Source organism: Staurois parvus, unplaced genomic scaffold, assembly GCF_062004578.1.
Source record: "Staurois parvus isolate SC_StPar_1 unplaced genomic scaffold, SC_StPar_1.0 ptg001270l, whole genome shotgun sequence".
NCBI lineage: Eukaryota > Metazoa > Chordata > Amphibia > Anura > Ranidae > Staurois > Staurois parvus.
In genome coordinates, this window is record NW_028319066.1 from 1,270,001 (window position 1) to 1,296,356 (window position 26,356).

Genomic DNA, 26,356 nt, shown 5'->3' on the forward strand with positions numbered 1-26,356 from the left:
GCACACCAGTGCACAAAGCAAGGTCCATAAAGACATGGATGAGCGAGTTTGGGGTGGAGGAACTTGACTGGCCTGCACAGAGTCCTGACCTCAACCCCATAGAACACCTTTGGGATGAATTAGAGTGGAGACTCTGAGCCAGCCAGTGCTTGACCTCACAAATGCGCTTCTTGAAGAATGGTCAAACCTTCCCATAGACACCCTCCTAAACCTTGTGGACGGCCTTCCCAGAAGAGTTGAAGCTGTTATAGCTGCAAAGGGCGGGGCCAACTCAATATTGACCCCTATGGAATAAGACTGGGATGCCATTAAAGTTCACATGCGTGGAAAGGCAGGCGGCCCAATACTTTTGGCAACATAGTGTGTGTGTTTGTCTGTGTACTATCTACCGGTACATAATATATAGATAGTACATTTAGATTAGAAGCATATACAGTTTCCATGTTACAATGTCATTGCCGAGCTCCAGTGACTCCAAGGACGGGAAGGGAAGGGAAAGGGAATGCATAATTTGGTAATATATATATATATATATATATATATATATATAAATGGCGGAAGCAGTAGTTGATCATTATAGACATACTCTGCTTTCTGATTTGCAGTGCCGCACAGTGGTTGTGCTTTACTGTTCCCTGTCGGTATGCAAATCTGTAAGTCGGGGGACTATGAGAACAAGGCGCTCCCTGGGTGGCTCAGATCTTATCCGTGGTTGAAGTGACCCTGTTGCTAAAACAAAAATGCTGGAAAATGTCCTCCCTGCAAAGAAGATTTTTAAAGCGGTATTATTTATTTATTTTAGGTACTTATATAGCATCATCACTTTACACAGCGCTTTACATATATATTGTACATTCACATCAGTCCCTAACCCTCAAGGGGGGTACAATCTAAGGTATTTAAACCCAAACATTTATTGGGTTTAAATACCTTACCAATTCTTAGATGCGATGGCTGTGTTAGTCTCCTGTATTAGGCTGTCTTTCCTCTATCTTCATTTGGTGATCTGGCCAGTAATCTGTTGTTTTTCAGAAGCACAAGCTCTCCAGCAGAATGGATCAGTTTACATAGATGAGAGGGACCATTTACCACCAGCACGGGTGATTAGCTTTTATTTATTCAAGTGAAACCTTTATCCCAAAAGGGAAAACAAATGTTTGCAGTAACTGATTATAAAGTGTTAGCTGGAGTTTGGCTTCAATTTTAGTGTATCTAAATTTGCTAGTACGTTTTGAAACTCTTTCTCCCCGCCAATGCTGCTGTCTGCTGTGCCTCCTGCCCTCATTCCTCCAGAGTCGCGTTTCATAAATACAGGAGGAGTGTTATTGGCCAGATCACCAGGTGAAAACAAAGATAAAAGCCAAATAAAAGAAAACCAATGCAGACACCACATGTAATGATTGGTAAACTGCAATAGATTACAATTTTGCTTTTGGGTTTAATACCGCTTTAGTCTTCTCTAGCCATAAGCACCAACATTGTCAGGCTTTGCTGAAGAGAAACTGCCACTTAATGAATCTGCAATAAAAAAAGAACACACGCAAACACACACACAACACTTCTGAAGAACACTTCAACAGCCATTTCTCTTCAATACAGCGAACACTGGTGGCTGGAGATTGACCATCTTCTTTGCAGTGAGAACATTTCATGGCATTTGTAGATCAATTGTTCAAGAAAATACTGCATAGGACCCACTAGATGGAGGTGATGATCATAGAAAGCATGTATTTCCTATGATCAGCAGCTCCATCTAGTGTCCATAATGTGGTATTTTACCCAAACCACACTACTTCGTGAAAAAAAAATAACATTTGACATGTAGAGGAAATAAACAGAACATTTTATTTTGCCCCATTAGCACAGAATGTACCAACAGGTTCACCAGACGAATTTCTATGCAGTTTGTTTTAGCAACACACTGGAAGCTCCCTCTGGTCTTCAGGCCCTATTCGCATTATGCGATTTGGAATAATGGGCAGAATTGCCCCAAATTGTATGGCAATCGCATCACAACACAGTGTGTGTGTGTGTGTGTGTGTGTGTGTACGCGCCATTATCTTTCATTGGCACCCAAATGTGATGCGATTCTGCCAGGATTGTCTGGCAGCAAACAGCAACTTCAAAAAAAAAAAACAAACAAAAAAAAAAAAAAAACATGAACCTTGTTGCCTGAAGAACAGGAGCGTATTTTCAGCTGACACATGGGCATAGGGCAGCCCATTCAAGTGAATGAGCTGCCCTATGCCACACACACAGAATCGCATGAGAATCGCATTTCAAAACTGCACAGTGGGAATGCTCATTCCCACGACATATTAATGTGGATGGGACCTTTATCTAAAAATCTCGGAATAAAACGATGTAAGAGGAAGGTAATAATCCTTTTTGTACATCATCTAAGAGTGCGTATCTTGGAAGAACATGCTGCCTGCAGCTTGACTGTGCTCCTTGTAAAGGGACTACTGAAAGGAAAAAAGGTGGCCTTTGACACCTTCCACCTGAATGCAACCTGTGAACGAAAAGGTATTCAGCCCAAAAGCATGCATTTATTATATTTCAGCTGACCAATCCTGAAATGTGATTGCTGCATTAGTTATATGTTTGTTATTACAGGTACAGTATATACAGGTGAAACTCGAAAAATTAGAATATTGTGCAAAAGTTCATTTATTTCAGTGCAGCAACTTAAAAGGTGAAACTAATATATGAGATAGACTCATTACATGCAAAGCAAGATAGTTCAAGCCGTGATTTGTCATCATTGTGATGATTATGGCTTACAGCTCATGAAAACCCCAAATCCACAATCTCAGAAAATGAGAATATTCCATGCAATCAATAAAACAAAAATTGTACAGAGAACAATATCGGACCTCTGAAAAGTATAAGCATGCATATGTACTCAGTACTTGGTTTGGGACCCTTTTGCAGCAATTACTGCCTCAATGCGGCGTGGCATGGAAGCTATCAGCCTGTGGCACTGCTGAGGTGTTATGGAAGACCAGGATGCTTCAATAGCGGCCTTCAGCTCTTCTGCATTGTTCGGTCTCATGTCTCTCGTCTTTCTCTTGGCAATGCCCCATAGATTCTCTATGGGGTTCAGGTCAGGCGAGTTTGCTGGCCAATCAAGCACAGTAATCCCACGGTCATTGAACCAGGTTTTGGTGCTTTTGGCAGTGTGGGCGGTGCCAAGTCCTGCTGGAAAATAAAGTCAGCATCCCCATAAAGCTCGTCTGCGGAAGGAAGCATGAAGTGCTCCAAAATCTCCTGGTAGACGGCTGCGTTGACCCTAGACTTAATGAAGCACAGTGGACCAACACCAGCAGATAACATGGCTCCCCAAATCAACACAGACTGTGGAAACTTCACACTGGACTTCAAGCAACTTGCAGTGTGTGCCTCTCCATTCTTCCTCCATACTTGGGGTCCTTGGGCCCCTCCATTCTTCCTCCATACTCGGGGTCCTTGTGCCTCTCCATTCTTCCTCCATACTTGGGGTCCTTGGGCCCCTCCATTCTTCCTCCATACTCGGGGTCCTTGTGCCTCTCCATTCTTCCTCCATACTCAGGGTCCTTGTGCCTCTCCATTCTTCCTCCATACTCTGGGTCCTTGTGCCTCTCCATTCTTCCTCCATACTCGGGGTCCTTGTGCCTCTCCATTCTTCCTCCATACTCGGGGTCCTTGTGCCTCTCCATTCTTCCTCCATACTCAGGGTCCTTGTGCCTCTCCATTCTTCCTCCATACTCTGGGTCCTTGGGCCTCTCCATTCTTCCTCCATACTCTGGGTCCTTGGGCCTCTCCATTCTTCCTCCATACTCTGGGTCCTTGGGCCTCTCCATTCTTCCTCCATACTCTGGGTCCTTGGGCCTCTCCATTCTTCCTCCATACTCGGGGTCCTTGGGCCTCTCCATTCTTCCTCCATACTCTGGGTCCTTGGGCCTCTCCATTCTTCCTCCATACTCGGGGTCCTTGGGCCTCTCCATTCTTCCTCCATACTCGGGGTCCTTGGTTTCCAAATGAGATGCAAAAGTTGCTCTCATCAGAAAAGAGGACTTTGGACCACAGAGCAACAGACCAGGTCTGTTTTTCTTTAGCCCAGGTAAGACGTTTCTGACGTTTGTTGTTCAGGAGCAGCTTGACAAGAGGAATACGACATTCGAAGCCCATGTCCAGGATCCGTCTGTGTGTGGTGGCTCTTGATGCACTGACTCCAGCCTCAGTCCACTCCTTGTGAAAGTCCCCAACACTTTTGAATGGCCTTTTCCTGACAATCCTCCCCAGGCTGCGGTCATCCCTGCTGCTTGTGCACCTTTTTCTTCCACACTTTCCCCTTCCACGTAACTTTCTATTAATGTGCTTTGATACAGCACTTTGGGAACATCCAACTTCTTTTGCAATTACCTTTTGAGGCTTTCCCTCCTTATGGAGGGTGTCAATGATGGTTTTCTGCACAACTGTCAGGTCAGCAGTCTTTCCCATGATTGTGATTCCTACTGAACCAGACTGAGAGACCATTTAAAAGGCTCAGGAACCCTTTGCAGGTGTTATGGCTTAATTATCTGATTAGAGTGGGACACTTTGAGCCGAGAATATTGCACCTTTTCACAATATTCTCATTTTCTGAGATTGTGGATTTGGGGTTTTCATGAGCTGTAAGCCATAATCATCACAATGATGACAAATCACGGCTTGAACTATCTTGCTTTGCATGTAATGAGTCTATCTCATATATTAGTTTCACCTTTTAAGTTACATTACTGAAATAAATGAACTTTTGCGCAATATTCTAATTTTTCGAGTTTCACCTGTAGTTTTCAGCTCAGTAGTTTTAAACTTGGCTTTTGAAGCACTTGGCATGGTTCAGAGCAAAACATTCTCATTCCCAAAAATTTCTCTCTCAAAATATAAAACTAAAATAATCTGGTTGCATAAGTGTGCACACCCTTAAACTAATACTTTGTTGAAGCCCCTTTTGATGTGATTCCAGCGCTCATTTTGGGGAGGAGTCTATCAGCATGGCACATCAAGACCTGCCAATATTTGCCCGCTCTTGCTTGCAAAAACACTCCAAATCTGTCAGATTGCGAGGACATCTCCTGTGCACAGCCCTCTTCAGATCACCCCACAGATCTTCCATTGGATTCAGGTCTGGGCTCTGGCTGGGCCATTCCAAACATTCATCTTCTTCTGGTGAAGCCATTCCTTTGTTGATTTGGATGTATGCTTTGGGTCGTTGTCATGAAGTTCCTCTTCATGTTCAGCTTTCTAGCAGAAGCCTGAAGGTTTTGTGCCGATATTGACTGGTATTTGGAACTGTTCATAATTCCCTCTACCTTGACTAAGGCGCCAGTTCCAGCTGAAGAAAAACAGCCCCAAAGCATGATGCTGCCACCACCATGCTTCACAGTGGGTATGGTGTTCTTTTGGTGATGTGCAGTGTTGTTTTTGCGCCAAACATATCTTTTGGAATTATGGTCAAAACGTTCAACCTTGGTTTCATCAGACCAGAACACATTTTTCCACATGCTTTTGGGAGACTTCAGATGTGATTTTGCAAACTTTTGCCGGGCTTGGATGTTTTTCTTTGTAAGAAAAGGCTTCCGTCTTTTCACTCTACCCCATAGCCCAGACATATGGGAGATTGGTGTCACATGGACCACACAGCCAGTACTTGCCAGATATTCCCGAAGCTTCGTTAATATTGCTGTAGGCCTCTTGGCAGCCTCCCAGACCAGTTTTCTTCTTGTCGTTTCATCCATTTTGGAGGGACGTCCAGTTGTTGGTGATGTCACTGTTGGTGATGTCACTGTTGCGCCATATTTTCCCCACTTGAGGATGACTGTCTTCATTGTGTTCCATGGTGTATCGAATGCCTTGGAAATTCTTTTGTTCCCTTCTCCTGACTGATACCTTTTAACAATGAGATCTCTGCGGACCATGGCTTTTGCTGTAGGATACGACTAAGAAAATGTCAGAAAAAACCTACTAGAACAGCGGAACTTTATTTGGGGTTAATCTGAGGCACTTTATGATGGCAGGTGTGTACTGACTCCTATTTAACATGATTTTGAATGTGATTCTGAACACAGCTACATCCCCAGTTAAAAGAGGGTGTGCACACTTATGCAACCACATTATTTTAGTTTTTTGTGCTTACTCCTCCCCAAAAGATTTCAGTTTTTTGTTCAATTGAGCTGTACAGTTTATAGGTCACACAAAGATGGAAAAAGATGATTTATCTTTGTCTCGTTTTTTTACATTACAGAAACCCGACATTTTAAGGTCCCTTTCACACGGCTGGTCAGATTTCAGCTTTTAAGTGCGGTTAGAGGAACTTATTTACCGCAGCTAAATGCAGGCGATGAATCCCTACGGCTCCATTCACACACTGCGTTTAGCACAGTTTTCATAGCATACGGTTTTATGCATTTAGAAAAAAAAAAGTTGACAGCGTCCAGCAGCAATTTACCGCAGTTATCTGTGCATAAACGCAGTTAATCACAGTACAGATAAAAAAACGCAGTTAATCGCAGTACAAATAAAAAAATGCAGTTAATCGCAGCACAAATTAAAAAACGCAGTTAATCGCAGTACAAATAAAAAAACGCAGTTAATCGCAGTACAAATAAAAAAAAAGTAGTTAATCGCAGTACAAAAAAACGCAGTTAATCGCGGTACAAAAAACGCAGTTAATCGCAGTACAAAAAACGCAGTTAATCGCAGTACAAATAAAAAAAACGCAGTTAATTGCATTACATATAAAAAAAAATGCAGTTAATTTGCAGTACAAATAAAAAAATGCAGTTAATTTGCAGTACAAATAAAAAAAACGCAGTTAATCGCAGTACAAATAAAAATTTCTCAGTTAATCGCAGTACAAAGAAAAAAATAAGTAAACAGTTGCTATAGAAAAGACAAGAATTTACTATCGCAGCTAAACACCGCCGCATGTAAACGCACGTAATTGCAGATAAACGCAATGTACAAACGCAAGTGATCTCTGTGCCAGGAGTGTTGGAATTGCTAAATAAAAACCCCCCATGCATTTACAAGCAGCAGAACACCGCAAGATGGAAACAAGCTCTAAAAAACAAACAAAAAACCGACCCACACATCTAAAACACGGCATCTAAATATAAAACTCCAATGAAGTGTTGAGCAGTCAGGAAGCTGCTCCTGCTCAGTGTAGTTGAGCGATACATTCAGACACGGGAGGGGTGGGCGGCTCGGCTGCTGCATACATACAAGTTTAAACTTGCCCAGAGATTGTTAAGCCTCGGAAAACCCAGCTCATCTTCCCCTCTAGTAACCCCCCCCCAAAAAAAAGAAAAACCAGATGACTTCAAAGGAATATGATACATTGTTACAGATCTCAGTGGCAGTACAAATGCAATCCTGCTGTTTACTGGCCTCAATAACATTTCAAAGGATAGAAAACAACAACACGCACACATGATGAAACCTGCACAACAAAAGAAGGTGGGGAGCACTTTGGAATTTTAAATGCCGGAATTCAGGAAGTCAGTATGGAAGGTTTCTGTGTCTGGAAAGCAACATTGAAATTACCAACCCTGATATGTAATTATAATAGAAGAAAAAAATTCAAAGTGCAGTCAGTCACCAACAGCAATACTCCAGGCTAAGGACCGCACTTTGCTCCGTGCACTGCTTGTATACATTTCATTTTCTTTGGATTTATAATGGACTATAAGTCCTCATGAACACGGGACGTTTTTACAGCGGCTGCTTTTGGCGTTTTTTTTTCTACAGTCAGTAAACCCCCCGGCGTGTTCTCCTACGTGTCCATCCCCGGCGTGTTCTCCTACGTGTCCATCCCCGGCGTGTTCTCCTACGTGTCCATCCCCGGCGTGTTCTCCTACGTGTCCATCCCCGGCGTGTTCTCCTACGTGTCCATCCCCGGCGTGTTCTCCTACGTGTCCATCCCCGGCGTGTTATCCTACGTGTCCATCCCCGGCGTGTTATCCTACGTGTCCATCCCCGGCGTGTTATCCTACGTGTCCATCCCCGGCGTGTTATCCTATGTGTCCATCCCCGGCATGTTATCCTATGTGTCCATCCCCACCATGTTATCCTATGTGTTCATGCACACGTAGACTGTAATCAGCGTTTTTTTGGCTGGAAAAACCCCCCAGAACTAGCGGGTTTCTAGAGAAGTTTTTTTAGCTGTAAAAATGCTCTAAAGCTGCAAAATGTAGTAAACTGGTGTCTTTGGACTTTAAGCAGAAAAAAAAAATCTTTTTTTGTTAAAAAAAAAACGCTAAAAAATGCAAACGCAGCAAAACGCTAGTGCAAAAACACTAAAAAAACCTTGTATTTTTAATGTGTCTTTACCAGCGTTATTAAAACACCCCGTGTGCATGAAGCCTTAAGCAGAAGAAGAAAAAGAAAAAAAAAAGAAGACAACATAATCCACCTGGATACACTAAAGGTGCGATGATATGAACAGGTTTACGAATGTCAAACTTGCAAAACTGTGTTCAGGTGTTGGGATTTATTTTACCCTCCATTGTGAAGATGGTAATTGCTAAAAACATGGATGATGCCGCTGCAAACTCATTTTTTATTCTGTAAATGCTAACTGGCTGGCAAAACAACACACAAGTTAAGTGGTTCGAAAGACAAATGGTTTTTTATTTCATGCTTTCTATGCATGAAGGTAAAAAAACCTTCTGGGGGCAGCTTCTTCCCCCCCCCCCCAGCCCTCCTTAAACTTACCTGATCTCCATCAGCAATGTGCAGGAGAGCAGCAGCTCTCCCAGGTCTCTTTCTCCACTGCCTCACACAGCAGTGGATGCCATTTGCTTCTGCTGCTGCCAATCACTGCTGGTGAGCCAATGAGAAGAGAGCAGGAGTGTAGCTAAGACACATTCTGGGTGTGAATGGACAATGTATATTCACAAAAGCACAGCTCAGGAGCGAGCCTGCTCGAGTGCCCCCATATCATTGGTTTGCAATTTGGGGCACTCGGCAGCGGGGAGGAGCCAGGACCATCAGTGGGGGACCCAAAAAGAAGAGGATCGGGGCTACTCTGTGTAAAACCACTGCAGAGCAGATAAGTATAACATTTTTTTTTTTTTTAAATATACAACCTTTAGAATCACTTCAAGCTTTCAAAGTTTTGTTTTAAAATTTCATTCATTTAAAATGTAGACGTGCATTTTATTGCAGTGCACTGCACAGAATGGCATTGCACATTGCCGTGAATGAAGTAACCTCAAATAAAGTTTTTTTTTCTTTTATAGAGAACTAAAAGGGCAATGCGCTGAATTGCCCACCACACTGCCCCCTAGCGCAGCTGGGAACGGACAGCTGGCGGACAGGTAAAGCACTCCAGCAGCTCTCCGTTCCTCTGTGAAAGACGCCTAATGGAGGATCTAACCCCTTCCCACTCTATCCAAAACTAAACATTTTCTGAAGATCAACTTTTTGCTACAATTACAACCGCAGGCATTGTGCATCCTTTTTCTGGTCAACCGACCAAAGTCCTCTGGAACCAGTGGCCTTTTCTGTTGCTAAAAGTCACCACTAAGCAACTTATTCACTCCCTTGTTATCTCTCACCTTGACTATTGTAACTCCCTCCTCATTGGCGGACCTCATCGCAGGCTATCCCCTCTTCAGTCTATCATGAATGCTGCTGCCAGACTAATCCACCTTACTAACCGTTCTGTATCTGCCATCCCTCTCTGCCAATCCCTCCACTGGCCTCCACCCCTCTCTGCCAATCCCTCCACTGGCCTCCACCCCTCTCTGCCAATCCCTCCACTGGCCTCCACCCCTCTCTGCCAATCCCTCCACCCCTCTCTGCCAATCCCTCTACTAGCCTCCACTCCGTGTCCTCCACCCCACTCTGCCAATCCCTCTACTGGCCTCCACCCCTCTCTGCCAATCCCTCCACTGGCCTCCACTCAGTGTCCTCCACCCCTCTCTGCCAATCCCTCTACTGGCCTCCACTCCTCTCTGCCAATCCACCCACTGGCCTCCACCCCTCTGCCAATCCCTCCACTGGCCTCCAACCCCCCTACCAATCCCTCCACTGACCTTCATCCCTCTCTGCCAATCCCTCCACTGGCTTCCCATTGCCCAACGAATACAATTGAAAACACTAACAATAACATATAAAGCCATTTATAACTCTGCCCCAAATTACATAACCAATCTTGTCTCCAAATATCACCCAAACCGTACTCTTCGCTCCTCCCATGCTCGTCTCCAGGACTTCTCCAAAGCCTTCCCCATCCTCTGGAACTCTCTACCCCAATCTGACTATCACCTCTTCCGACTTTAGTGATTAACTGAATCTTCTATTTCTCCTATCAGTTCAACCCCCAGAGTTATTACCTTTTGTACCCCCAGCCCCTCACTCTTAGATTGTAAGCGCCCAGGATCAGGGCCCTCCTTACCCTCTTGTATTGAATGGTATTGTTGCTGTATTGTCTCCCGTTATATTGTAAAGTGCTAAGAAAACTGTTGGCGCGATATAAATCCTGTATAATAAAAAAAATGTTTTCCCGGTGCCAATAGCAGCAACTTGCTTTAGGTCGGCCGAGTATTTGTAGATTCTACAAACCTATGGAGGAAATGTGAACAAACTGGTAGTTTCTAGGCCTGAGGCTATGACTAGGCTACTCGCAGCTTTCCAACGTCCCCAAACATTACAGCTGGTTTGAAAGATTGGGTTTCAGCTCTGCTGGAGGACTCGTCTCTGCAGGTATCCCGGCATAGCAGAGGCATTAGCTAGTGTCTTTGTGTCTGCCATGGACAATAGGGATGACCTTGTACAACACAAAGGCCGAGGTTTAGTCATTCCCTCTGTGAGCCAGAGACAGGACGGCCAAATTCATCAACCAGAAAAGGAATGGTGATGGAGCTGCGGAGGATCATGTGAAGGATTGCCTCTGAATTAATACCGATAGGACTGATCTGTATTACAATCAGGACTCGTATGACCTTCAGCACGGGGGATCTACAAGGTCCTGAACGTCCCACCACGCCGGGTGTGATGAAGTCTACATCCCTCTGAGAAACTCTGCAGATGGCAAATTAATACTAAAATTTGATATGCTTTTATTTTTCCTTCCCCGGTTCTTCCCCCTCCCTCATCAACATGCCGATTCAATTTTTAAATATAACTGCTCCATTTTTATTAAAGTGTTACTAAACCCACAACAGTAAAATCAGTCTGTATATGCAGTAAAGCATGCTTGTTATACTCACTGTGGAACCTAAGGGGTTAATCCTCTGCATTGTGTAAAAAGGCTATTTGATCCTGTCTTCTCTAATCCTCCCCTTCTTCTACTGTCCCCAATCCATCTGCTGATAGTACAGAGCTCTAAGAGTCACTCTGCACATGCTCAGTTTAGTATGCATTTCTAGAGAGGTTTTTTTCCTTTTTGGGAGGGTGCATGTGAACAAGAGGGGGGAAATCAGTGCTGTCAAGACAGATCGTCAGGGGTTATGCAGCCTTCTAGGACAGTCAGAAAATGAAAACTCCTCCTAAAAGACTTTAACCAGTGCTCGGCCGGACACTGATAGAAGTTACAAGACTGCTATATACTGCTGATGAGAAATGGTATTTAGAAGTATATATACTGCTCAAAAAAATTAAAGGAACACTTTGAAAACATATCAGATCTCAATGGGGAAGAATCTCCTGCTGGATATCTATACTGACATGGACGGGGTAATGTGTTAGGAACGTAAGGACGCCCCATCATTTGATGGAAATGAAAATTATCAACCAACAGAGGACTGAATTCAAAGACACCCTGAAAATCAAAGTGAAAAAACGATGCAGCAGGCGAGTCCATTTGGCTGAAATGTCATTGCAGCAACTCAGAATGGTCCTCAGTAGTTTGTATGGCCCCCACATGCTTGTATGCATGCCTGACAATGTCGGGGGAGGCTCCTAATGAGATGACGGATTGTTTCCTGGGGTATTTCCTCCCAGATCTGGACCAGGACATCACTGAGATCCTGGACAGTCTGAGGTGCAACCTGGTAGCGTCGGATGGACCGAAACATGACATCCCAGAGGTGTTCTATTGGATTTAGGTCAGGCAAGTGTGGGGGCAATTCAATGGTATCAATTCCTTCATCCTCCAGGAACTGCCTGCATACTCTCACCACATGAGGCCGGGCATTGTCGTTCACCAGGAGGAACCCAGGACCCACTGCACCAGAGTAGGGTCTGACAATGGGTCCAAGGATTTCATCCCAATACTTAATAGCAGTCAGGGTGCCATTGTCTAGTCTGTAGAGGTCTGTGCCTCCCTCCATGGATATGCCTCCCCAGACCATCACTGACCCACCACCAAAACAGTCATGCTGAACGATGTTACAGGCAGCAGAACATTCTCCACAGATTCTCCAGATCCTTTCACGTCTGTCACATGTGCTCAGGGTGAACCTGCTCTCATCTGTAAAAAGCACAGGGTGCCAGTGGTGGACCTGCCAATTCTGGCAGGGAAATCAGGGAGGGGGCTGGGAAATCAGGGGGTGTGGGAGGAGGGCTTGGAACATTACACCCTAAATGTCAGAGCAACATATAACATGCTCCAAAAGTGACCTAATCCTTTAACATTTCTAATGTTCCATGTTCTGTAATATAGCAAATGTCCACATAAGAGCTTATGTATATTATAAAGCTAAAAGAACAGCACGACAGCCAAGCAATGAGCAATTTGTTTTTCAGTTCAGCATTTCCATCATTGCAGGTTTTATTTTCATATACCAACAGCAGACCCAGAAGGCTGGTCCCTTACCAGGAGAGATCAGATCAGCAAAATTATTTTTATGGGTCCATTTCTAGTTAAAATAAATATTTTAGAGCACATTGGAAGGAAGGTCAGAGATTTCACAGACAGCAATGAAGTGCCCTTACATTCACACCACCACTGCCCAATACTTAGCAGTGGAAAGTCAGTGTTGGCACCCTCAATATAGAATGTTCTACAATCAACAGAAAGGTGATGCTTGGAGTAACTTTAATGCAGAGGAAATCTGATCCCTTATCCCTGAAATGCTGCATGTCAAAGAAAACATTTCAACTAAACACCAAATTAAATATATATAACACTTAGAATTATCAATTCACTTTATGGACTATATGTAATTTTTGGCAATTTCTACTATGTACTAATGAGCACAATTATGTTTACTGTTTGAAGTGTGATTTTTGACACTTAAAAATCTTTAGAGTATAGAGTGGCATGATTTAGCACCAATATATATATATATATATATATATATATATATATATATATATATATATATATATATATATATATATACAGTCAGGTCCATAAATATTGGGACATGGACACAATTCTAACATTTTTGGCTCTATACACCACCACAATGGGTTTGAAATGAAACGAACAAGATGTGCTTTAACTGCAGACTGTCAGCTTTCATTTGAGGGTATTTACATCCAAATCAAGTGAACGGTGTAGGAATTACAACAGTTTGCATATGTGCCTCCCACTTGTTAAGGGACCAAAAGTAATGGGACAGAATAATAATCATAAATCAAATTTTCACTTTTTAATACTTGGTTGCAAATCCTTTACAGTCAATTACAGCCTGAAGTCTGGAACGCATAGACATCACCAGACGCTAGGTTTCATCCCTGGTGATGCTCTGCCAGGCCTCTACTGCAACTGTCTTCAGTTTCTGCTTGTTCTTAGGGCATTTTCCCTTCAGTTTTGTCTTCAGCAAGTGAAATGCATGCTCAATCGGATTCAGGTCAGGTGATTGACTTGGCCATTGCATAACATTCCACTTCTTTCCCTTAAAAAACTCTTTGGTTGCTTTTGCAGTATGCTTTGGGTCATTGTCCATCTGCACTGTGAAGCGTCCAATGAGTTGTGAAGCATTTGGCTGAATATGAGCAGATAATATTCCCGAAACACTTCAGAATTCATCCGGCTGCTTTTGTCAGCAGTCACATCATCAATAAATACAAGAGAACCAGTTCCATTGGCAGCCATACATGCCCACGCCATGACACTACCACCACCATGCTTCACTGATGAGGTGGTATGCTTAGGATCATGAGCAGTTCCTTTCCTTCTCCATACTCTTCTCTTCCCATCACTCTGGTACAAGTTGATGTTGGTCTCATCTGTCCATAGGATGTTGTTCCAGAACTGTGAAGGCTTTTTTAGATGTCGTTTGGCAAACTCTAATCTGGCCTTCCTGTTTTTGAGGCTCACCAATGGTTTCCATCTTGTGGTGAACCCTCTGTATTCACTCTGGTGAAGTCTTCTCTTGATTGGTGACTTTGACACACATACACCTACCTCCTGGAGAGTGTTCTTGATCTGGCCAACTGTTGTGAAGGGTGTTTTCTTCACCAGGGAAAGAATTCTTCGGTCATCCACCACAGTTGTTTTCCGTGGTCTTCCGGGTCTTTTGGTGTTGCTGAGCTCACCGGTGCGTTCCTTCTTTTAAGAATGTTCCAAACAGTTGTTTTGACCACGCCTAATGTTTTTGCTATCTCTCTGATAGGTTTGTTTTGTTTTTTCAGCCTAATGATGGCTTGCTTCACTGATAGTGACAGCTCTTTGGATCACATCTTGAGAGTTGACAGCAACAGATTCCAAATGCAAATAGCACACTTGAAATGAACTCTGGACCTTTTATCTGCTCATTGTAATTGGGATAATGAGGGAATAACACACACCTGGCCATGGAGCAGCTGAGAAGCCAATTGTCCCATTACTTTTGGTCCCTTAACAAGTGGGAGGCACATATGCAAACTGTTGTAATTCCTACACCGTTCACCTGATTTGGATGTAAATACCCTCAAATTAAAGCTGACAGTCTGCAGTTAAAGCACATCTTGTTTGTTTCATTTCAAATCCATTGTGGTGGTGTATAGAGCCAAAAATGTTAGAAATGTGTCAATGTCCCAATATTTATGGACCTGACTGTATATATATACACACAGACACAGACATATACACATACATACATACACACACATGCATTCTATGTATGAATGTAAAAAAACCTTCTGTGTGCAGCTTCCCCTCCCCCCATTACTCACCTAAGCCCGCTCTCTTTCCAGCGATGTGCACAAGAGCCTCGTGTCCCAGTTCTCTCTCTCCTGATTGGCGGAGACACAGCAGCAGGGGCCATTGGCTCCCACTGCTGTCAATCACAGCCAGTGAGCCAATGAGGAGAAAGCAGGGCCAAGCAGACACTCACGGACGCATAAAGCAGGGCTTGAGAGAGAGCACACACCAGTGCCCCCATAGCAAACAAGTTGCTACTGGGGGCACTGGTCAAGGAGGAGAAGCAGACGTGCCGGCAGGGGACCCGGAAGGAGGAGGATTGGGGCTGCTCTGGGCAAAACCATTCCACAGAGCAGGTATAACATGTTCAATATCACTTTAATAAACTGTAGTAAGTCATAAGGTGAGAGATGCAGCAGGGGCTCAATAGTGTTAGACATTTGTCAACACAGCCAAGAACTGCGCAAGCATCAGGTTCACATGATTTTATCAACTCTGAGCCGACATCTCAGTTCAGGCAGTAGATGTTGGCTCTGAAGGATTCCTGGACAAAGATGGTTCCAACATTCTGGAAAGAAAAATCATTGTCAGGAGGCAGGACTGCGATATCTAGGTGTGGTAACAAATATGGGGAAATACTGCACTTAGACATCACTTGTCATATACGCCCTTAACATGAGCAATCTGTCCGATGATGGGGCAGCGTTCACCTCCCACTGCATGTGACGTTGTGGTTCATTATTTGCAGGTTCCCCATGTGACAGCCTTAGGGCCACACACCACAATTTCCTGTCCCAGGGATCTGATTGGAGGTAGGAGAATACAGGGAATGCTTTGTAAGGCAGTAGCAATAATAGGAGAAGGGAAAAGAAAGAACAGTAAGAAAAAAGGAAGCGTTGGAAGCGAGGACTGAGGATAAAGATCACAGGTATAGAACAGAAAATTGGAAAGAGCTATATGGACCGGGGTAAGTCGTTAGGGGGGTTTGGTGAGGGGTGGGCTGTGGGGAGGCGGGACTGGAAAATATCAGGGGAAAGCTTGTATTTTTGGATGTAATGCAGGCCATAGATGGGTCGAAAATCAGCCGATGTTTTGGCTGAAAAAAATCGTCTGATTTTCGCACCGTTGGTAAGTTAATTGGTCGGCCGTTTTTTTGGGTTTTGGCACTTTTTTTTTATTGGTAAAGTTGGAAGAAAATCTGCCGATTTTGCCAATCGGCCGATTTTCCTGGCAATGATGGGCAAATCAGCTGATCGTTAATCTGCGCATGAGCCATGACCTGCAAGAAGAAGAAAAAGAAGACGACGAAAAAGAAGTAGAAGAAAAAGAAGAATTCCAGTCCGCTATTATATGAAAAGTCTTGCAGTTGCAACAATGTATCTATTTGTATCCGAATAAAAACATCTGTATCCAAAATGTTGCAAGCGCAATACTTTTTCATGTCAAATATAATAGCGGAGCTCTCTGCAAGGGACAGAAGTAATTAAATGCCGGCCGTAGACGGGACTAAAATCTGATTTTTTTTACCATTGGTGGTAACGTCGGCCTATCGAACGACCGGTTTTTCTTTTTTTTTTTTTTTTTTTTTTTTAAAAACAGCCGGTTTTCGACCCGTCTATGACCTGCTTAAATGATATTTTGCAATGGAAAAAAAAAGTTTAATAAAAGATGTAAGTAAATAAATTAAAAAAAGAAAGAAAAAAAGACAACAATTTCCTGATAAAAGTCGCCGATTGCTGCGTATGGCTGCCGGTGTGAAGGGCTGTCATTGAAATGAATGCCGGAATTTAAAGAGAAGAAAAGGAAGCTCATGCTGGGGCATGTGATTTGTGTTAGCAATACAGGATGGCAATTAGGAAGTAAATAAAGTCAAAGAGATTAAAAAAAAAAAAGTAACAGTTTCACCGAAACAAAAAGATCAATGCTGGAGGCTAGATGGATTCCAGGAAGAGGAGGAGAAAAACATTCTATGTATTCTTAACAAAGAAAAGTCCCTTCTACTGCTCTCAGTCACCTCCAAATTCCTTCTTTTTTTGCTGCTGTGATCTGGCTTCCTGATAGAGGGTGGCTACGGTCCTTCTCCATGGACCCCTGTAGGTAGGAAGGTAGCCACCCTCTCTTGCCCACTCCTAGGAGATAGACCATAGGCTCTCTAAACAAAAAGGGACAGTTTACTGGCCTTCAGACTTTAGGGGGGCCGAACTGTGGCCATTGGGAGTAGAAAAGGTATAGACATTAGTGGGGAAAAACAATGCCCCATCGTTGGTGTCAGCGGGAGAAATTGTGACCCATCATTGGTGTCATTAAGTCCACTGTTGGTGTCATTATGAAAATACAGGCGTACCTCAGTTTACAAATTTAATGCGTTCTGCTGGACCTTTTGTATTGCGAAAAATTTGTAAATCGAAACATGGTTTCTCGTAGGAGGGCATTGAAAATCAATTAATCCGTTACGGAGGTCAGAAAAAAGTAAAAAAAAAAATGTATTTTATCTGTTCAAAACTCTTTGATAAAGTGCACTTTAAAGGCATAAATACTCTACAGGGACATGATTAAAAAAAAAAATTAGTAAATGTACTGAAAACCAATTAATCCGTTCCGGAGGTCAGAAAAAAGTAAAAAGTGTTTTCTGTTAAAAACTCTTTATAAGGTGCACTTTAAAGGCATAAATACTGTACAGGGACGTGATTAAGAAAAAAAAAAGGTCCTAAAAACATTGAAAACCAATTAATCTGTTCGTATTGCAATAAAAAAAAAAATCATAAAAGGAGGCATTATATTCAATGGATTTTCATTCGTAAACCGAAAATTACATTAACCGAGGCGTTCGTAACCCGAGGTGCGCCTGTATTATGGAAAACACCGACCCTTTTTAATCCTGATGCTGCTAGCATTAGTAAATAGACCGGAAAGTATATCATATTGGCCAGCACAGTGGCTAAATGGTCAGCACTTCCGCCTGGCAGTACTCGGGTCGTTGGTTCGAATCCCAACCACAGCACCACCTGCCTGGAGTTTGCATGTTCTTCTTGTGCCAGCGTGGGTTTCCTCCAGGTACTCTGGTTTCCTCCCACACTCCAAAGACATGCTGGTAGGTTAATTGTCCCTAGTATGTGTATGTATGAATGTGAGTTAGGGACCTTAGATTGTACGCCCCTTGAGGGTTAGGGACTGATGTGAATGTACAATGTAAATTGATGGCGCTATATAAGTACCTGAAATAAATAAATAATAAATATTTACTTGCTTTAAACTTTTTTTCACATTTCTTCAGTTACTTCCTGGTTTCTGGCCTAGGCAAATGGTGTCATACATCCTAGTAGTCTTCAGGAGGGGAGGTGGGGTTTTCTCAGCTAAGCACACCCTCCTGCCTGCATGCCCAAGTTAAGGGAAGATGGGTACCAGGAAGTAAATGTTACATGAATCATCTGCCCTTACTCAAGATGGCTATGGCCAGAAATGCTAGGGGGGGGGGGGGGGTGTTTTTCAAAAGCGATTTCTTGGCAAAATAAATCATGGAGACATGGATGGAGGGGGGAGTTTGCTTGGAATATTACAAATTATTTTTTGATTTGTCATGCTCAGATGCTGTAACCCTGACACCCGTTGCTGACTGCAAGTGCAGTGCGTTCTGAACGTGGTGCTGGAAGTGTGCATGAACGCAGTTTTCCCGCACCGCATGCTGGTGTGAACTCACCCTAACTAATAAAGCTACCTACCTGCTCAGCTTACATTCCAGCACAGTGCCAGGACGACTGAACTCCTGCGTATGTGCGGGAGTGATGTCACCCTGCACAGACAAATCAAAGACCGGCACCCAGGGAGAAGATCCCGGCACCAGTGTGACATCTCGCGGGCATCAAATCTTTAAAGCGGAGGTAAGTGTTGCAAGCTTTAGTTCCACTTCAAAATTTAAATCCAGGAAAAGGAAAAAAACAATCCTTTATAGTTGGGACGCCCCTGCTCACATGGCAAGGGTTAAATACTCATTTAGATCTATGGGGGGGGAGACAGTTTTGCTTACCTCATCCTCCGCACCCTGTATTCCAACACAGACATGAGAGTTCTTCAAAAAGACTGCACTGACCAACGTGATATGGAGCCCTTTCTGATAGGTTGTCACCTGTGCAATAAGTCCATCTGTGACATTTCCTGGCTACTAAATATTCCACGCTCAACTGTTAGTGGGATTATAACAAAGTGGAAGCAACTGGGAACAACAGCAACTCAGCCACCAAGTGGTAGGCCACGTCACATGACAGAGCGGGGTCAGCGCATGCTGAAGTGCACAGTGCGCAGAAGTCGCCAACAGTCTGCAGAGTCAATACTGCCCCGCCGTCGGGGCCGGTGGGAGGTATAGTGCCCCGCCGTCGGGGTCCGTGGGAGGTATAGTGCCCCGCCGTCGGGGTCCGTGGGAGGTATAGTGCCCCGCCGTCGGGGTCCGTGGGAGGTATAGTGCCCCGCCGTCGGGGTCCGTGGGAGGTATAGTGCCCCGCCGTCGGGGTCCGTGGGAGGTATAGTGCCCCGCCGTCGGGGTCCGTGGGAGGTATAGTGCCCCGCCGTCGGGGTCCGTGGGAGGAATCCTGCCCCGCCGTCGGGGTCCGTGGGAGGAATACTGCCCCGCCGCCGGGGTCCGTGGGAGGAATACTGCCCCGCCGCCGGGGTCCGTGGGAGGAATACTGCCCCCTCGCCGGGGTCCGTGGGAGGAATAGTGCCCCGTCGTCGGGGTCCGTGGGAGGAATAGTGCCCCGTCGTCGGGGTCCGTGGGAGGAATAGTGCCCCGTCGTCGGGGTCCGTGGGAGGAATAGTGCCCCGTCGTCGGGGTCCGTGGGAGGAATAGTGCCCCGTCGTCGGGGTCCGTGGGAGGAATAGTGCCCCGTCGTCGGGGTCCGTGGGAGGAATAGTGCCCCGTCGTCGGGGTCCGTGGGAGGAATAGTGCCCCGTCGTCGGGGTCCGTGGGAGGAATAGTGCCCCGTCGTCGGGGTCCGTGGGAGGAATAGTGCCCCGTCGTCGGGGTCCGTGGGAGGAATAGTGCCCCGTCGTCGGGGTCCGTGGGAGGAATAGTGCCCCGTCGTCGGGGTCCGTGGGAGGAATAGTGCCCCGTCGTCGGGGTCCGTGGGAGGAATAGTGTCCCGTCGTCGGGGTCCGTGGGAGGAATAGTGTCCCGTCGTCGGGGTCCGTGGGAGGAATAGTGCCCCGTCGTCGGGGTCCGTGGGAGGAATAGTGCCCCGTCGTCGGGGTCAGTGGGAAGAATAGTGCCCCGTCGTCGGGGTCGGTGGGAAGAATAGTGCCCCGTCGTCGGGGTCGGTGGGAGGAATAGTGCCCCGTCCCCGAGGTCCGTGGGAGGAATAGTGCCCCGTCGTCGGGGTCCGTGGGAGGAATAGTGCCCCATCGTTGGTGTCGGTGGGAGGAATAGTGCCCCATCATTGGTGTCAGTGGCAGGAACTATGCCCCACTGTTGCTGATGGTGGGGGGAATAATGCCCCAAGGGCCAGATAAAAGCAAGCAAAAGGCCGCATCTGGCCCCTGGGCTGCAGTTTGGAGACCACTGCTTTAATACAATCCAAGTGTTGTGTGTGTGTCTCTACAATAGCACCTGAAGGGGGAGATTTACTAAAGCTGTAGCACTCAGAATCTGGTGCATCTATGCATGGCAGCCAATCAGCTTCTAACTTCAGCTTGTTCAGTTAAGCTTCGACAATACAACCTGGAAGCTGATTGGTTTCTATGCAGAGCTGCACCAGATTCTGCACTCTCAAGTTTTAGTAAATATCCCCCAAATTGTTAAATCACAAAATGTAAAGCGCCACCATGCTGTGTTAAAAATAAACAAACAAAAAAAATACCTTAATTCAATATTAACATGTTGTATGCAGTGAAACAAAAAGATTTTTTTAAAGAAATATGTTATATCTCTCATTTGGCTGGTGATATTCACTGACTACAGTGATCTCTTGGCTCATCTTCTGTATGAGCCTGATAATTGCCGTATGTGTATGTAATTGCTGGTCCCTTTCTGTATACCCAGTAGTTAAAACTTAATAAAGACAAATTTGCCTTTAAAAAGAAATATTAATAAAGGGGAAAAGGAAACAAGCCTCTTCAACATTACAGAAGTTCAGTACAAATATTTCTGGTCACTATTTTAAGACAAACAATTTTACTAAATATTTGGCAAGAATGAATAAAAATTGCAACATAGTTGCAGTCTGTGTTTACTATAAACTAGCATCAAAGGTCAGCAACATAACAAACAAAAACAACACAAACTGCCAAATCCTTCCAGCATCAATAAAAAAAGTGTAAGAACAATAAATAGATTGTAAGCTCTCTTGACCAGGGCACGCCAACCCACTTGTCTTGAATAGTATTGTAACAGTACCGTCTCCTTTTTATTCTGTAAAGCGCCGCGCACACTGTTGGCGCTGTATAAATCCTGTATATACTACATATACTGTATATACCTCTTAGATTGTAAGCTCCCAGGATCAGGGCCCGCCTATCCCTCTTGTATTGAACTGTATTGTTGCTGTATTGCCTCCCGTTATATTGTAAAGCGCTGAGCAAACTGTTGGCGCCATATAAATCCTGTATAATAATAATATATAAATCCTGTATAATAATAATATATAAATCCTGTATAATAATAATACTACTACATATACATACTGTATAATACTACATAAGAATGCATTAAAATCAAGAACAAAAATATCCAGCTTTTCTACGCCAGGTATGCAAACCGAAAACATATCTGAATAATTATTTTAATTTTTGTTGGTTCCCGATACGTTTTTTTTTTCTTCTAGATGATTATTCCCAATAGATTCCTTTTACTCTGATTTAAATAACATAGGGATGATTTACTAAAACTGGAGAGTGCAAAATCTGCTGCAGCTGTGCATGGTAGCCAATCAGCTTCTAATGCCCCGTACACACGATAAGAAAATCGTCCGAAAAAAATTTGCGGAACCACTGATCGAACGATTTTCTCTTCGTTGAGGAGCAGGATGTTTTAACCGATAACGATATTATGAATAAAAAAAATCCGGTTGAACAACAGAGAAAAATGTTGTCATTTCGCATACAAACATACGCATACGATGGTATGACGGTCGTACGAAAAAGAAAAACTATCAAGCGCGATCATGCATGAACGGAAACAGAAGATGACTCGGATGTTTATGTCCAACGAATCTTCGTAAAGATGAATGAACAATCCAAATGTTATAGATTGGCCTAATGAGATAATGAAACCAGAATTGTGCAGATTATATTTTATGTATCACTATTTATGTATATAAATAGTACAAAGCCGTCCACCATACTGCCCCGAACTACATCACTGACCTAATATCCAAGTACCGCCCAACACGCACACTCCGCTCCTCACAAGACCTCCTTCTCTCTAGTTCCCTGGTCTCCTCCTCCCATGCCCGCCTCCAGGACTTCTCCAGGGTGTCACCCATCCTCTGGAACTCCCTACTCCAATCCATCAGATTATCACCGACTCTCCTCTCCTTTAGGCGCACCCTGAAAACCCATCTCTTCAGGGAAGCCTACCCCACCCCCTGCTAACTTGCCGACCTCCTCCACTCTTCCTACCACTCCATCCCCCACAGCTATCTCCTCCTGTGCCACCATCCCCTCCCTCCTAGATTGTAAGCTCCAAAGAGCAGGGCCCTCAATCCTCTCATGTTTTGCATTGTATTGGTATTGTTCTGTCACATGTTCTGTCCCCCTTTGTAATGTACAGCGCTGAGCGAACTATTGGCGCTTTATAAATACTGTATAATAATAATAATGTATATAGATAATGTAATAAATGATATTATACTCATTGCTGGTAATCGTTGTGTATATCGATCGTTCTGGCCGGAAGGGCGTGGCTACAAGGTCACACGCACACCGCATCACTTCCACTTGTACAGAAGACGTCAACACTACGTATTGCCCGACGAACGATTTTTTTAGATTGGTTAATGCGGGCCACAATTTTGACCAACGAACAATCGCCTCTTGGTCGTCGGATGACCGATCGGTCGATTTTCTAATCGTGTATTCCCACCTTAAGTTACTGGTCACAGCGTTGCGATTTAAAATCACACGATTTGTGTGCAATTTCAATGCGATTTCTGAAGACTTTATTGCTGCTTGTGAAGATTTTCAACGATTTCTTGGAATTTGCAGCGCGATTTCCATTGTCTTCTAGGTATGTGAAATCGCAACAAAACTGCAGAAAAATGAACTCAAGAACTACTTTAGGAATCACGCTGCAGCAAATTGTAAATGTTAAGATGCTGAAATTTACATTCATTAGATGCGATTTCAATTCCCAAATAGCACTGGTTATGGCTGGGCATTTACTTCAGCTTCTTCAATAAGGTGCCATGCACACGGGGCGCTTTAATAATGCTGGTAGGATTAGCTGTGAAAAGTCACATTAAAAATGTGAGTTTTTCAGCATTTTTTTCTTCAAACTTTTTATTGGGTTTTAAAGGTACACGGCATACAACAAAATGCAATGTATGGTCTTTTCAGCATTTTTTTTTAAATGTTTGCATTACAGTTTAGCTGAGTTTTTTTTTTCTTCACACAAAAAATTTCTTTGCTAAAAAAAACAAAAACGTCCCAAAACACCAGTTTGACGCGTTTTAACACATTTTTCAGCATTGGAGCATTTTTAAAGCTAAAAAACTCCTCTAGAAACTCATTAGTTTTGGGGTTTTTTTCCAGCCAAAAAACGCTAATTGAGGGCTGTTGACACTATAGAAACACAGTCCAGATTTGTTTCCGTATGCGCATTTTTGATGCCTTTAACGCATTCCGGTGCATTTTTGATGAGTTTCGGTTTTTTTCATGCATTCCAGTTCTTTTTTTGCTTCTCTTTTTCTTCAATTTAAATAGGGACATGTGCATTCCAGTGCATTTTTTATGCGTTCCGATACATTTTACCACGTTCCAGTACAGTTCTATGCAGAAAAAAAATGCAGCCTGTTCTACATTTTTTTTTTCTGCAACCGGAGCGCACTGGAACTGCAAGCACTGATGTGAACTATAATATTGATAACAATATAACCTACTTTTTGTGCATTTTGGATGCAGAAAAAAAAGCAACTGAAATGCATGGAGTGTGAACTGGCCCTAAAACCTGCACGGACACAAAGCATAACATGCTGGGGAGTTTACTGGCTGTAGAAAAAAAAATGCCAAAAACAGCCGCTGTAAAAACATCCAGTGTGCATGAGGATTGAAAACCTGTTCACACTCCATGCGTTTCAGTTGCTTTTTTTCTGCATCCAAAATGCACAGAAAGTAGGTGATATGGTTGTCAATGTCATAGTTCACATCAGATCTTGCAGTTCCGGTTGCAGAAAAAAAAATTAGAATATGCTGCATTTTTCTGCACAGAACTGTACTACAATGCAGTAAAACGCATCAAAAACACTCCAAAACCGCACTGGAATGCAAATGTCCCTATTTAAATTGAAGAAAAAGAGGAGAAAAAAAAATGAACTGGAACGCATAAAAAACGCACATGCAAAAACGCATCCAGAACGCATCTGGACTGCGTTTCTATAGTGTGAACTGATCCTTAAGCTTTCAAAAAAAAAACCCTGAAAGCCGATTAGTTTCTATGCAGATTCTGCACCAGATTTTGCACTATCCAGATTTGGTAAATCAACCTTTATTGATACTTTTTTTTATTTTTTGTTTTTGTCTTGCGCCCTGTGTGGCAGGCTTGTCTTCAAAGTGTAAATGTATACATTTTTCTTTAAAAAAAAAAAATTATCTGATTTAAAAAAAAAAAAATAGAATCATTTTATCAAATTTTCTTATATGCAATTTGATCAACTATGGCCAAAAATCATAATAAATAGGGAAATAAATGCATGAAAACAGACACAAAAAGATGGTGATAACTGCTAAAAATATAAAAAAACTGATAAAAAAAAAATCATTTTATCAAATTTTTTTTATATGCAATTTGACCAACTATGGCCAAAAAGCATAATAAATAAGGAAATAAATGCATGAAAACAGACACAAAAAAAGATGGTGATAACAGCTAAAAAAAAACTGAAAATATAACGTGCCTATCCTGCCCCCCTCTCTCTCTGTCACGTATGCAGACATGTAAAAGGTATTTAATGAAGCATTCCATTTGGTTTAATTTTTTTACTCCACTGTAAAGCATAACATTTAAAAAAACAATATATTATAGATATAAAACAATATATTATAGATATAAAAAAATATATATTATGAATAAAAAAAAATGAGCGGGGTCTCCTAGCCCCATAAACTCTCCGCCGATGATCTGAGTGACCCCAGGGGGTCTTCCAATGACCCCTTTTATTTGAACTCGGTACAATGTACAGTGCTGGTAGAGATCAAACAAGGAAAACAGATTTTAAAAAAAGAAAGAAAATATCATAATAAAAATATACATGGCAGAGTTCGGTTATTTAACAACATAAGAGGTGGTCTAAAGACGACTAGTCCACAGGAAGGAAAAGGGGTCCTACAGGGGGGGTGGGGTAGATAAGGGGGGCCTTGGATGAAGGTTGGGGGTGTTTTTAGTAAAGTCTCCCATTGAAGGGGGGTGGGGGGGGAGCTCACAAGGCAGCCCACCCTTCCTGGTGAGGATCCCCCAACAAAGGCAGGATGAAGACCTCACACAAGTTACAAAGTAAACTTTTTACATTTTTTTTGGAAAGTTGCAGCATTTCGCTCTGCCCGGGAACCCCCCGCGTGCCGGGACAGGCAGAGGTTCCCAGTTTTTAGGAGGTTAGGTCCCGGGGCCGAGCGAGGAGGGAGCGGGGAACCCGGGGAGAAAAGTTTGTTGGAAGCCGCCACTCACCGATCAGCCCCCCCACCAGGAATGCCATCACCTGGAAGAGGAGCAGGACGCCACCGACCAGGCACAGCTTCTTGGTGCTCATGTTCTCGATGATCGCCCCCGCCATGGCTGCCGACCGACCGAGCCGCGCGCAGAGAGAGGAGCCGGAGAGAGGAGCCGACGGAGCTGCAACCTCCAGACTGAGAGCAGGCGAGCCGCTGCCGCAGCGTCACGTGACCCGCCCGGCCTGCGCTGCACCTCCCCTGCCTGCCTCCCAGTCCATAGAGGACTGCTGCAGTGCCATACACCGACCGGCACAGGGAACACCGACACCTAGGAGCCATACACCGACCGGCACAGGGAACACCGACACCTAGGAGCCATACACCGACCGGCACAGGGAACACCGACACCTAGGAGCCATACACCGACCGGCACAGGGAACACCGACACCTAGGAGCCATACACCG

The 26,356-nt window shown here is 43.9% G+C and overlaps 1 protein-coding gene across 2 annotated transcripts in view; it reads right to left on the bottom strand.

Moving 5' to 3' along the window:
• WLS (Wnt ligand secretion mediator) overlaps positions 1 to 26,100 on the bottom strand; it is an 80,007-nt gene extending 53,907 nt beyond the window's left edge. The window contains exon 1 of one of the 2 annotated variants that reach the window (XM_089660754.1): positions 25,908 to 26,100. In XM_089660754.1, coding sequence (XP_089516880.1) covers positions 25,908 to 26,013 — 106 coding nt within the window. In that variant the 5' untranslated portion in view covers positions 26,014 to 26,100. The remainder of the gene's footprint in view (positions 1 to 25,907) is intronic. The other variant, XM_089660753.1, reaches the window with a different exon arrangement.
• Between the last annotated feature and the right edge of the window lie 256 nt (positions 26,101 to 26,356).